Source organism: Pseudomassariella vexata (assembly GCF_002105095.1).
Source record: "Pseudomassariella vexata strain CBS 129021 chromosome Unknown BCR38scaffold_6, whole genome shotgun sequence".
NCBI classification, from domain to species: Eukaryota; Fungi; Ascomycota; class Sordariomycetes; order Amphisphaeriales; family Pseudomassariaceae; genus Pseudomassariella; species Pseudomassariella vexata.
In genome coordinates, this window is record NW_024467961.1 from 1,430,248 (window position 1) to 1,442,712 (window position 12,465).

At 49.1% G+C, this 12,465-nt stretch overlaps 5 protein-coding genes across 5 annotated transcripts; 3 read left to right on the plus strand and 2 right to left on the minus strand.

Annotated features, from left to right (window-relative positions):
- Positions 1-28: 28 nt before the first annotated feature.
- Positions 29-2,133, minus strand: BCR38DRAFT_432063 (polysaccharide lyase family 4, domain III-domain-containing protein). Its single transcript, XM_040860146.1, has 4 exons — positions 1,727-2,133; positions 1,226-1,674; positions 1,049-1,177; positions 29-995 (listed from the first exon to the last, which is right to left on the minus strand). Exons 1-4 carry the CDS (start codon positions 1,932-1,934, stop codon positions 93-95), a joined length of 1,689 nt encoding a protein of 562 aa, XP_040716326.1. The 5' UTR covers positions 1,935-2,133; the 3' UTR covers positions 29-92.
- Positions 2,134-4,753: 2,620 nt separating this feature from the next.
- On the plus strand, positions 4,754-6,968 carry BCR38DRAFT_465696 (uncharacterized protein; the record flags this gene model as incomplete). The annotated part of the gene is made up of 8 exons (XM_040862709.1): positions 4,754-4,881; positions 4,949-5,024; positions 5,220-5,420; positions 5,515-5,629; positions 5,666-5,764; positions 5,947-6,367; positions 6,445-6,514; positions 6,685-6,968. 8 exons carry the CDS (start codon positions 4,754-4,756, stop codon positions 6,772-6,774), a joined length of 1,200 nt encoding a protein of 399 aa, XP_040716327.1. The 3' UTR covers positions 6,775-6,968.
- Positions 6,969-7,580: 612 nt separating this feature from the next.
- On the plus strand, positions 7,581-8,691 carry BCR38DRAFT_432067 (uncharacterized protein). Its single transcript, XM_040860147.1, has 3 exons — positions 7,581-7,863; positions 7,918-7,983; positions 8,038-8,691. The coding sequence occupies exons 1-3, from the start codon at positions 7,853-7,855 to the stop codon at positions 8,327-8,329; spliced, it is 369 nt and encodes a 122-aa protein (XP_040716328.1). The 5' UTR covers positions 7,581-7,852; the 3' UTR covers positions 8,330-8,691.
- An 811-nt stretch (positions 8,692-9,502) lies between these two features.
- Positions 9,503-9,990, plus strand: BCR38DRAFT_192676 (uncharacterized protein). Its single transcript, XM_040854022.1, has one exon. The coding sequence runs from the start codon at positions 9,557-9,559 to the stop codon at positions 9,818-9,820; it is 264 nt and encodes an 87-aa protein (XP_040716329.1). The 5' UTR covers positions 9,503-9,556; the 3' UTR covers positions 9,821-9,990.
- BCR38DRAFT_523688 (WD40-repeat-containing domain protein) lies at positions 9,682-11,867 on the minus strand. The gene is made up of 2 exons (XM_040865270.1): positions 11,464-11,867; positions 9,682-11,401 (listed from the first exon to the last, which is right to left on the minus strand). Exons 1-2 carry the CDS (start codon positions 11,628-11,630, stop codon positions 10,162-10,164), a joined length of 1,407 nt encoding a protein of 468 aa, XP_040716330.1. The 5' UTR covers positions 11,631-11,867; the 3' UTR covers positions 9,682-10,161.
- Positions 11,868-12,465: the final 598 nt, after the last annotated feature.

The window sequence follows — 12,465 nt, forward strand, 5'->3', positions numbered from 1 at the left end:
ATTTGCAGTCTAGTTAAACCCTAGGCTCCCCCTTCTTAGAATCAATTAAGCAAGAGTTCATTCATTTCATTAATTCAAACACCAATCCCCGGCTACTCCCAGTCAAGAATGATACTGTCCCACATGAAACCCCTCCACTGCGTATACCTTGTCACCGTAAATCCTACTGTGTTCACACCGGCACTGAGCATACTACTTGAGATGGGGTACTGAAAGAACCTCCACTCGCCGTTTGTCTTCCCCGAACGATACAAAGCTGGATCACTGACCAGAGTGTCCTTGCTTAAAGTGGCAAGCACCTGGCCATTCACATCAATATCCAACGCAGCGCTCTGCGAGTATCCGGCAAGAGAAACACTCAAAAGAGCAGTTTTGTAGCCAGTCACTTCTTCGGCGGCGAGATCAAACTCAATGGTCCATTTCCCAATGGCAGACTGAGCATAGTACCAGTCTGAATTCTCGGATTCTCCATCGACGAAAGTCAAGTTGGCAGGACTCAGATCCGCGACACCGTGTTGGTAAGGCGGTCCTCCGTGGGTGAAACCCAGCGCTTTCTTGTCGAACTCTCCGACCTGGAAGATGCGCTGTGCTCCGCTCGGCACATCCCATTTTAACTCGCCCAACTGTGTGGTTGCGGCTCGAGTAATCGTAACGGGGGACGTGGTCACGTTCGTGTAGACGTCACCGATCTCACCACCATTTGACCAGGCATACAAACCGTACGAGCCCGTGCGGACGTCGTCGAAGGAAAATGCACCAGTGTCGTCCGCGTAGGTAGTGTAATAGTAGTTGCTCCCTTGGATCGATGGGCGGATCGTAGTGTCGGTGTCACCAAGGTAAACCGCGGCACCAGCAGCTGGTCGGCCGTCTGAGAGCTGGAGATACCCAGAGACTCCGCCACGGGAGTGGTATGACGTGTTGTTAAACCATTCATATGGCCATCCAGCTAGTTCCTCTACTCGTCTTTCTGCTGCATCTGCGATGCTTCCGCTGTTCTTAGAGGGAAATCAGTACGCGTTCCAAGAAGAGTTGAGAGGCAAGAACTCACCAGGTACCAAAGCCAGGGACCCCAAGTTTTTCCCTCCGGCTGAGCTGTGGTCTGACCCACTCGGAAATGGGATGTGTCTTGCACGACATTCAGCTGCACCGAGTCACCAGTGCTTGACTCCCGATGAACCTAGTCGAACTATTAGCGCATGTCGCTTTTAGAAACCATCGCAATTACCGTCAGAGTTTGACTCAGCTGGTCGCTGTTATAGTACTCAAACGTCGGATGTATATACCAAGAGCCGAACTCCGGTCCATAAACGCCGTAAAAGTCCCGATCACGGACGGCGTTGGACCAGTCGTACTTCGTGATGAATGTCCCGTCCTCCAGCTGCCACGTCTCATCCTGGACATTGGTTGCATTGGCATACAGCGCGAAGTCCGGCAGGGCCTCATTTTTTAGATGAGTGCGGCCATTCAGAAAGATCTCGGGTGCCAGTCTCCACAGACTTCTCAGAATGCTGATATCGGGAAGCGCACGGTTGACGAAGTACTGGTACGCGCCGGGAAGGTCGTCGAAGATGACCCAATGGAAATCTCCAAGCTCAGCGAAGAAGCTGACGTCAATGAAGTTGTCGCCTTCGGCAGCTATTGAGGCGGATAGCCATTGGAGGTTATCCTCGCCATCTGCAAAGTCAAATTTGTCGCTAAATGCTTCGGGAGCTCTGCGGTGGCTTACCATAGCCAACGTAGTGTCCCACTGCCGATCCAACAAGATCCTGTCCCCTATGAAAAAGCTTGGTGGCGTAAAAGGCGCCTTGGGTAAGATTCCATAAGTCGTTGCCGACGACCCAGGTTGTGTCGTCGATTTGCTCCAGAAAAGGGCCTCTCTGGGCGGTGGCAAGTGATGCCGCGAATGCCCAGCCTCCAAGTAGTAAACCCCTCATTGTGCTAAAATATACAAAGAGTATTTTCCGAAGTCGGCACGCCCAAGCGATATCTCTCAATGAAGACAACCCACTTTCTCAAATTTGGTTTGACATCCTCTCACTTTATAGAATACAGTCCTAGTAGTCTCGACTGATTGATTGGTGGAAGTTGGGCTTAGATCAAGCCGAATGACGCGAGCTAACTTTATATTCGACGTGGATATATGCCAGAGGGTCTCACCGAAAAGGCAACAGGTACCAGTCTCCATCTATGCGTAGTCTAGGTTGGTGATATGTTGCCATGCGTGCTCTTGGCAGTTATTGGCTATTTACATAATCGACGTTGCATCGACGCCATATATGATATCGATTGCGCCATCTGAGTTCCACTAATAAAGTAGGTCCTATTGCCGGTGGGCTGCTTTGAAGAAACGAAGGAGTATATACGAGGCATGATATTGACAACGGTGGGATCCTGCAATTGATTGTCCAGATGCATTGTGAATTGCGTCTTGGTATAGAACGACGTCATGAGCACGATGTTTCGCTAATGCCAGGAACACGGTAACTTTATGTTTCGACATATGTCGATGTATATGAAGTCATTTATACCTCACTTGCAGTGGAATATAAACCCTGAAAACCCTGCGTGTCGTAATACTAGTTCATGGTTATTCATCTTGGGCAAAATCTGAACAGCAATGTCCACGTTCAGGTAATGTTTCCTTCATTATAGACTTTGGCTGTCCAGATTCTTACTCTACACCAAGCATTCTCTCCCACGGCAGGCTCCCCTTTCACATCTAATCAATTTCATTATCATTGCTGTTCGTTCAGATTTGACTCAACTAAGACTGTGTGCCCTTTTTCGTGTGTCTATGTGATACCAGCCATCCGAGTGTGACCCATTGCTCCAGCGCAAAAAGCAGTTTGCATGTGTGAGGCCAATCCTTGCAGAATATCCTTGCGAAAGTCAGTCGAGTGGTGGGCTCGATCTCCTTGACATTGACGGCTGGGCACAGGTCGCTCTTGACAAGCACTAGGATCCAGCCTCGTAGGATCTTCATGCTGTTGAATTCCAAATATTGGGTCCTTCCAGCTTCACTTGGATGGAGCTCAAGGCCAGGCCTAGAGACAACCCAACCAATTCAACCTGGTTGCCAAGGGTTGACGTCAACCAGCTAACCCAACCCACCAATTCTCCCGATTTTCGTTGCTAAGGAATATAAATTTGGAGACTTGGTTCGTGACTTGGTTGCTAAGTGGTTGCTAAGGCTAAGGGCTCCCTATTCTGAGTAATTTGCACGTGCCAGACGCACCTGCTCACCCTATAGGAACTTTCGCTGTCATCTTGGCGGTCCTCTAGCGTTTAAGTTGCTTCCTAATACTATGGAGTCCTGAACAACCACTATAGCGTTAACCCCGATAGTATCGCTTCTTCGCCAATACGCTATTTCGGTACTAGTGACTATAAGCGAGGTTGACGATAGCCTCATTTCCAGTTGGTTACGGCAACCACCTTGGCAACTAGTTAACCCAACGGTTATTTTGCTGACTAATTTAATCGTCAACCCAATGAAAGGGAATGGTGAGGTTGATTGGGTTGACTCGAGGCTTGCTCAAGGCGGGGGGTTGTGCCAACTCCCATACGGCAAGCTGCTTGTGAACGCAGGAAGGTGCATCTTCTTGTGGAACCTGCAGGCAATCTGCCATGCGGTTGGCGAAATCGGCAAGTTGCTCTTGCGTTTTTGGCTATAACAACTCCTATTATATAGTTGATTCAATTCGATGATCTCGATCATGGTGAAAATTATATAAGACCTTTAAAACAGTTTTAAAAGAAACTGCGGCCACGATGACCAGTCAACATAAGTGCCCCATTCTATATCACAAGTGGTGTCGAACTTCAACTTGTCGGACCGCACCAGCCCCTTTTCTAGCTCTTTCATGCTTGACGGTTGATTTAGAGTTTCTTAAACTTGTTCTGGTGGAAGCAGCCAAGAGGCAAACTTTTCTTTCTCTAAGGCCCTTATGGCTACCTTCACTCCTTTGGACTTGGGGGAGACCAGAGGGACATTCAACTCTATGCTTTGTTATAGCTTGCAATAAGTCCGATACAAGGTCGTTCCAACCGAATTTCCAGTTTGTGAGGCCAATATGACCACCACCCACCATACCACACAATTTCTGCCTATAGGGCAGATATCGTTCATTTCTAAGTATATAATGCCCTGATGGATACAATACACTCTGTTGAAGAAGACGATCTATAGAGATCAACACATCTTCAATGCAGTACAATTTGCAAAAATTAGTCCAATAAATAGATCATGCTATCGATCTACAACAACTAAGACCACCGCTGTCGTGCCACTGCATTATGCCTGCCAAGTGGCGATATTTTTGTTATCATCTCGGAAATTCTGACAAGCACGGCGCCCATTCCATTGCACTTCAAGCACTGCGGCACTACCCGATGCGGTGTTCCCGATGAAGTTGGCACAGAAGTCTCCCCGGCGCCTTGGCTGTGCTGGTATCCCATTTCAAGCCCTATCAGATGTTATATGTACAACATAGCTTAGAAAAAAAAGTACTGTGTTCTGGGAATGGGCTATGTGGATGGGGTTGATCAAATACTTAAGTTGACATGATCTATTAACCCTTCCTGTCCTGGGCATTCAAGTCCTATCATCATTTGATTTCCCATAATTAAATTGCCATTAATAATGGTATCGGTCATTGACGCCAACTCTGAGTTTGACTTCATTTTCTTTGGGTTAGTTGAATTTCACGTCCCAAAATTGCATTCCTACGCATTACGCATTAACAACTGACAAATGAACAGCGGTGGGACGACTGGATGTGTCGGAGCCGGTAGATTGGCGGCAGACTCCAGTGTGAAAGTGGTGGTTATTGAAGCAGGCCAACACCATGAAGAGCTAAAGAATGTACACAGGGCTGGAGGGTGAGTATTGAAACCACATGAGTGCTTTCTAGAATTAACGTTGCTGACAATCATGTTTCGGTTCTAGATTTATTCAGCTCTTCGACAAAGAGACGGACTGGACTATCGTTTGCGAGAAGGGCGCTTCTATTGATGACCGCCAGGTCCAGCTGAGTTGAGGGAAGTACCTCAGGGGTTGCTCTGGTTGCAATACACTTTGTGCATTCACGGCTGCAAACAAGATTGTGGTGGATGGGGTCTAGTAGGCTGTAGCGGCGAAGAGTCATTCTGATATATGTGCAAAATACTTCAGAACTGCTGATGAGAATGCCTGTTACGGTGGACAATGGCTATTGCAGGTTGAAATATTCCACAACAAGTCATGGTACCGCTGCTCCAAAAATCCCCATGGATACGGTCCTCTTCGTATAGAGCCACACGACTTAGCTTCTATTTCAGATCTGGTCCTGGATTCGATGGTCTCGAGGGGGTTTAATCTGGAGGTACGACATGTTCTCTCATGGAGAGAATCCCCACGGATGCGGAAACGTACCCCAAGGGTTCACGAAGGGATTCGCACCACGGGAGCTGACTTTTATCAAGACTCGTTGCATAGACAACGTCATCATCTTGGTCAACACGCATGTCGACTAGGTTCTCCTTGAGAGAGACTCTGATGGCGAGCTACGAGCCGCCGGTGTACTAGTCGGCAATCCAGCTGGGACGATAGCCAGACTAACGGCCACCAAGGAGCTCATCGTCAGCAGTGGTACCAGCTACAGCCCCAATATCCTCAATTGATCAGGCATAGGTGCCAAGAAAGAACTCGAGGCCCACGATATTGATACCATCATTGATATTCCAGGGGTTGGAAAGAACTTGATGGACCATCTAATCGTCTCATGTTATACGTGCCGGAAAAAAAGGCCTGAATAACGACCATCTCATCTACCGCGATGAGGGTCTCACCACATCGTGATAAATGTGAAAAATACCAAACCGGCTTCCTGTCGACATTCCCCTTGGGAGTCTTCGCCTTTGTCCGACTATACGACCGTTTGGCCGACTCGGCCCTGTGATACTTAGCACCGCGGGAGCCGGGCCGCGACCCGATGGGCTTGACATCCAAAAAGCCTCATATTGATTTTTGGAACACGAAATACTATTTGGGGCCGAAGCAGTTCGACTATTTCCTAATCGATCACGAGTACGCCTTCAGTATGGTAGCTGAGCTGTTCTCTCCGGTCACAAGGCACCTTCAAGCTAGGAGCGCTGATCCTCTAGAAGGGCACAAGGTCGACTTCAACTATCTGGCCGATCTTTTGAATGTCGAGGTTCTGGCTGAGGCATGCCGCTTCGGCAACGAGGTTGTCATGGAGGGAGAGGGCACACGAGATTTCGTGACGATCTCATGGCCGCCGAACCTGACACACAAGTACACGACCTGGGAGGGTTGGGTACCATACGTGAAGGAAAATTCCACGACTTGTGGGAGTTTTCCTTTTGTGTCTCTTTTTCTTTTCTTGCTTTTTCTTCGAAGACTTTGGTACTCAAGCATCATTGGAAGACTTCCAGCAATGGTAGGTTATCATGCCATGCCGCTAAAAGGTGTGCCATGGGCAGAGCGAACGATCCTACGACGGTCGTGAATGAAGTACAGAACGTCTTTAAAAGAAAATCCTTCCTTCCTGGCCTCTTGGTTGCGAACTTAGAACTGTCCATAATCCTCCCCATTCACTTCCCCAAGCAAGCCACCGTCTTGCACTGCAAGCGTTCTCATGGCCCCCAAATTTCGCAACCACCGCGTCAACAAGACCTCGCCAGTTTCTGCGCGAAGACCTTACCCGCCCGTCAAGCTCGGTATTACTCAACAGCGTCGTCGTCTTCTCAGAAGAGAGGTATGCGCAGTCCTAGACTAGACTAACTCTGACAAGCGCGACCATTTCATTAGTAGAACGTATAAGCTGGTATCTAAAATCTAATGTGGCTGGTAAATTAGCATTCAGTTGCTACCGTAGTAGGAATATTGGTAGGTTGCGAATACAGCTGTCCCCAAGGAACTAGGACGTCCCGTACAGGGATCCATATAGTGTTCTTTACAATTGTAGGCTATCTTCAACTATGTCTGCCATCAAGCTACAAGATCCTGCTTATATATTGCGAAAATGTACTGTTCTTTGCTGCCCAATAAGACACTGCCATTTACCATGTCTTGACAGTATGCCTGGGCTGCCTCTGGCTTTCTCGCGCGCCGTCTTTCGTTGTAGCCCGAAAATTGATAGGCTAGGCGAAGTTTGCCCACGCGATTAGGATCGATCGACATGCATTATGACGAAGCTGGAGCGGCATCTCCCTGTTTCTCTCCAGTTCTAACGAATCATAGCTTTACAGCTTTACAGCTAGCCCAGCCCGCGGAGGAAATCGACAAATTGCAACTCACCCGGCTGTCCTTGTCTCAAAGTACCTGACAGTGCTGGGCGCACCATGCTAGGAACTACAAGTTTTCTACCAAGGAACTGCTTTCGAATTGACGATCCATGGACGCCACATCCCAGCCGGTGGAGAAAAATCGACAAATTGCAACTCACCAGCTGCATCGGAGGCAAGAAGGCGACGAGAAGGCGACGGTCCCTTCTCTCAGAGGTATCAATAGTGTATCAACTGTGTGCGGCGCACCGTGTTAGGGACTACAAGATAATTTTTGTTTCCGCGTTTTCTACCGAGGAACTGCTATTGACGATCCAGGGACGCCACATCCTAGCCCTCTCTGCCTTCAATTATTGCATATTCTCTAACCCCTTTCTTGCATTAGCCTTGATCCAGGCCTACGCGTTTAGTTCACCCATCCAACCACGTGCTTCTGTTTTGATTCCTCCAAGTTGAAATGGACATGAACGGCGTACGCTGAATTCAACATTTAGGGCTGTGAACATCAGCCTTGACTACATCGCTCTTATCCGAGCCAACCGTCGGCTTTGAGTGGGCGAGGTTGATGGTGCTTCTGTAGGGTCTTCCCCCGCAGCCTAACTACAGTCTATCTCTAATTCTCCACAACAGCAGCAAGATTGTTTGGGTGATTTGCGGTGTGACTTTAGTCTCAACTGACTTTGACCACGCCCAGAGGTGAGCAAACCATCTTCTCCTCTCTGATTCGAACTTTGCTAATGCCTAAACTAGACGCTTGAGGGGCTCACTTCTCACATCCCTTACTTTGTACCTGTTGATCGTTATGTGCAGCAGATGGAGTCTGGTAGAGTCTTCGGGCATCATCCCTATTACCGTCAATATCGCTTGGACTCTAATGTGGGAGCGGGATCGAGACGAATCCCAGGCGCGGCAGGCGTTATTAGGTGTCATTCCGGGGCAGAGGCCGACTTTGTCCGATGAAAACCCCCTTGCATATCAAGATGATATGACACTCCCGTGTGCGCAATTACAGGATCACCCGCTCTATCAACAACCATTTTGAATACCTACGAGCACTAAGAGAAAGGGAGTGAACAAACAGTACTTATGCAAAAGTATTTAGCATCATACGGCTGGGAAAGGAAAAAGACTGGCATTATCAAAAGATGCGATATAGGCACCGTTCTATCGGCGTCCGAGGCTTACGGAGAGACATGAGTTTCAATAACGATTCCTCTTTACAATTAAGAAACCAATTAGTGTACGGGCACTATGATTTCTTTCTACTATTATAATACTCTTCCGTGAGATTTGTTCCGCGTCGATTAGCTTCTAAATGGGTAATGCTAGCTGAACGTGGCTGAAAATGCGGGGACATAGAATTCATGTCCTCCTGGGATTACTTTGTTATCGGACACCACCTAGTTTAGCAGTTTCATGATGATGTTCCTATGACTAGCGTATTACAGGATGGAACTTCGATGCAAGCTGGAGAATCTCATCGATGGTGTTTGAACTGAATGTTTGGGAGACTTGGATTGATGCAGGTTGGTATTTGGTTGTTTAATCTTGCCCCCAATCGGCTTTGCTCCTTTCCTTTAGCAAATTGAGGTGTGTACACTTGTTGTTCTTTACAGTATACACATTTATTGGGGAGGTACTAACAGTATACAATCCGGTCAAAAAGTCTCGCGCCCACCAACCAATAATGGCCTGTGGCACTGCCCACCGCGGCTCCCGGATCCAGTCCTTCATAGTCTCTCTGTTAGCCTCGTTGTCCTTCAAAATATGGACGTCAGGGTGGTTTTTATGGACATAGACCTTCATGTAGTGTCACACATGCTCGATTGGCGACGGATCAGGAATATGGAGCGGGCCAATCGATGGTCCATATGCCGTAGGCTTCCAGCCACTCTTGTAAAGCTCTAGAAGTATTTATTCTAGCGTTATCTAGCTGGAACAAGGTGCTAGCCCTGTATATTGGTAGAAGGACTTCCTCTAGAGCCCATAAATATGGCCGGGTGGAAAAGCCCTTACGCCGAAATTCCGGGTCTCTATCCATAATAACGATATATGATCAGCCGCTCTTAGAGATAGCACTCTAGACCATAATAGCGATAGTAGGCTTGCCGTGATCAGCACAGTTAACCATTATCTTATTAAATTACCCATTTGGTAATCGCTAAACATGGCTGGCGCTAAAATTCGTCTCCTTTTGGACCGTACATTAAGATGCCCTGTTGGTTTGGGTGAAGTTAGCTTAGAGATATGGTATTGGTGGCCTGAGGTCATGGGAGCTAGTTTCATCATCGACGTGATGAAACCACGCTGCACAAGATCCAGTTGGAGCGCCATGGTTGTATATGTAGCCGGGAAAGATAAGCTGGTTGTCCAAGGTATCAAGAATTCACGTGTGGCTGAATGTAGCATCATGCCCAAATCGCATGGCGGGCATACTCAAATACCGGCCTATGGAATTAGCGGGAAGTGTTCTGATTTTATCAAGGCGGCATGGGGTTTGTCAGGGTCATCGTCAAAGCATCGATCTGCATGAGGATATACAGGGAGCTTTCTTTGTATTCCGTCAAAAACATTTGCGCTGAACTGGAGAGGGGAATACTCATGTGAGATGTGACCACAACTGGTTCGGCCAAATCAATCCATGAGAAAATTTTGATCTTCGATAGATATGAAAATACGTGGGTATAAATATAATCACAAGGATGCTTGATGAACGGTACCCCTCTGACTTGATCTAAACTAGCAAGAGGCTAAAAGGCCAATTGGCATCTAGGCCGATGCTGTGGAGCCGGCATGTTCGTGCTCCCAGGCATGGGCACATCTCCGCCGTCATGATGTCGCCGAATGTCATGAGTTCCTTCTCGGCCTCCTTACTCAAGAGCCATCCCCGGGGTCTGAATGCTCAGTGACATCTTTATCGCTCTGCGATCCAAGGCCCCAAAACTTCAGACTGCTCTCCTTATTCGTCCTACGCATCCAAGCCGTCGACTCCCGACCACCTACATGCTTTCCCTCGTGAGGAAGTTCGCAGGTTTCATCCTCGGGGAAAGTCCAAGAACCAGAACATGTTGCGACAACCGCTCCGCTCTGATGTAGGCACGTGCTTCCCACCGTGGAACCATGACCCTCCCAGCCCCAAGCAGGCTCATTGGCTCCTTCGCGGCTCCCCACACCCTCCCACATCTTGACAGTGCCATCAGTAGTCCCTGACCAGACTTCAAAGCCGCCAAAATCATCTTGCCCCGGGAAAACATCACACTGTATCCGTTGGTTGGTTCGTGCTTCTCTCCCCTTCAACCAGCCGAGCAACTGCCCAGTCACGCGAACGTCGTATACGAGAATACCCCTCGACTTGCGTTCAGAGATGAGTAGATATCTTCCACATGGGCTCCAAATTGTTTGTGTGATCCCGCCGCCGCCAGTTCCCGCAGTACTACCACTGCCATCGGCAAGAGCTGTCTCCTTGGCCGCTGACTCGACACTCCACGTCGAGATGCATTCGCCCCCTTGCGCAAAATCATATAATCCCACCCACCGGGTCCACGTGCCCGCAGCAACGAGGCTACCGCCATTCTGATCTGGCGGCTGTGCAGATAGCGTAGAAATGGTGCCGCGCATGCCGACACCGCCACCCTTGGATAGGTGCCGTTCGGACGGGATAGTCTTGATGCGCAGCAGTGGCTCCTCGCCGGTGCGAGTGATATCGAATTTTGCCAAGAGGTTCCTACATCCTGCGATAAAGTGAGATCCGGGAGCGGGCCACACCAGCGATGTTGCGGTGAGGAATGTCTCGGATCGGGCTTTGGTCAGGGGGTAAGAGGCTAAAGGCGCGTGCGAAACTGAGTTGTTGTCGTGGGATGACAACGGCGGGAAAAGGTAGAATAGCTGGATGGGATGATCGCGACTCGACACCAGGAGCTGGTTTGTGTATGCCTCTGAGAGATTGAAATATGGAGATGAGGCCAGAACGTTGGTAGGTTCTGGGAGTGGTATGGTGCTCTGTGGATAAAGTGATAGAGGTTCTATATGAGGCGCAAGGAGGTCCTGAGGTACGACATAGCCAGAGATTGTATTAGAAGATGACAATGTCAGTATTGTTGTGCCATCTGGGGTCCTTGGGTCACGTTAGCTAAAATGATCGTGTAACTCGTTGGGACGATTGTCAGGGGTGCACACCATTGAGCTGACTCGAAGTAGCCGCGAGGCTCGGTATCCGCTGGTGAGGCGTCCGCTGGTGAATATGGATCTGATGTATCCTGAAATGTGATATTGCCAGTGGAGGCAAGCAGACACACCCTGTCATTGGGATTTCGTTCAGCTACCGTCCCCTGGGCTTCAGCCATCTTGGCAGGCTCCAATTCTGTTCTCGCCCTATCTGAACCTCTGGTCTCCGAGTCGGTAGCCTTGCGCTCCGAAGTCGCAGAAGAAAACAAGCTTCGGGGCCATGTGCTGATTCAAGCTGTCACACCATCTTGAACAGCTAAGTGAATCCTGCTTAGATAGAAGTTTCTGTAAGGGTCCGTCATACCACTGGTAGACCAAAGGCGTGTCGGTCGTCTCGTCACATGGTGATTGAGATTGCAAGGTCTTAAGTGGAGACGATTTCTCTACGACACACACTCAAGGCCCGCTATCACCGTTGATGCAGGGACCCGTACATACTTCGTAGCTTCTCCACGTCATAGTGGATTTAGGCCTGTAGCTGCCCCGTGCACTTATCACATGGGGGATCATCAGCCCCAAGCCGCTAGGGTACCAGGGACCAAGCAAGCCCGCCAAGTGCGCTGGATTGAAGACGGACCTGGAGCTCGGACAAGACAGCTACTGTGCTCTTTCTAGATACTGAAGCAAGACATTCCCTTCGAGCTTATTTCAATTCGCCTGCTTCCTGTCGGTTAATTGAAAGCATTGAGGGCTGATAGCGCCATGTCCGCATAGCATTCAGAGTAGCAGCCTCTGCCATCGGCACATCGTCATCGTTTGGCGCTGACGGACGACCGAAGTTGAGGCCCAACTGACGATCGCCTGGGCGACTACGACCGTACGGGCTCATCGACATCTGCCTTTCGACACTCGAGAACCACGCTTCAAAGCATTGCGACTAACGGGTGCTTTTGCCGACTATTTTAGTATCGTCCGTCGTCGTAGAAGGGTTGTTTGTGGACGCCAAGATGGAAT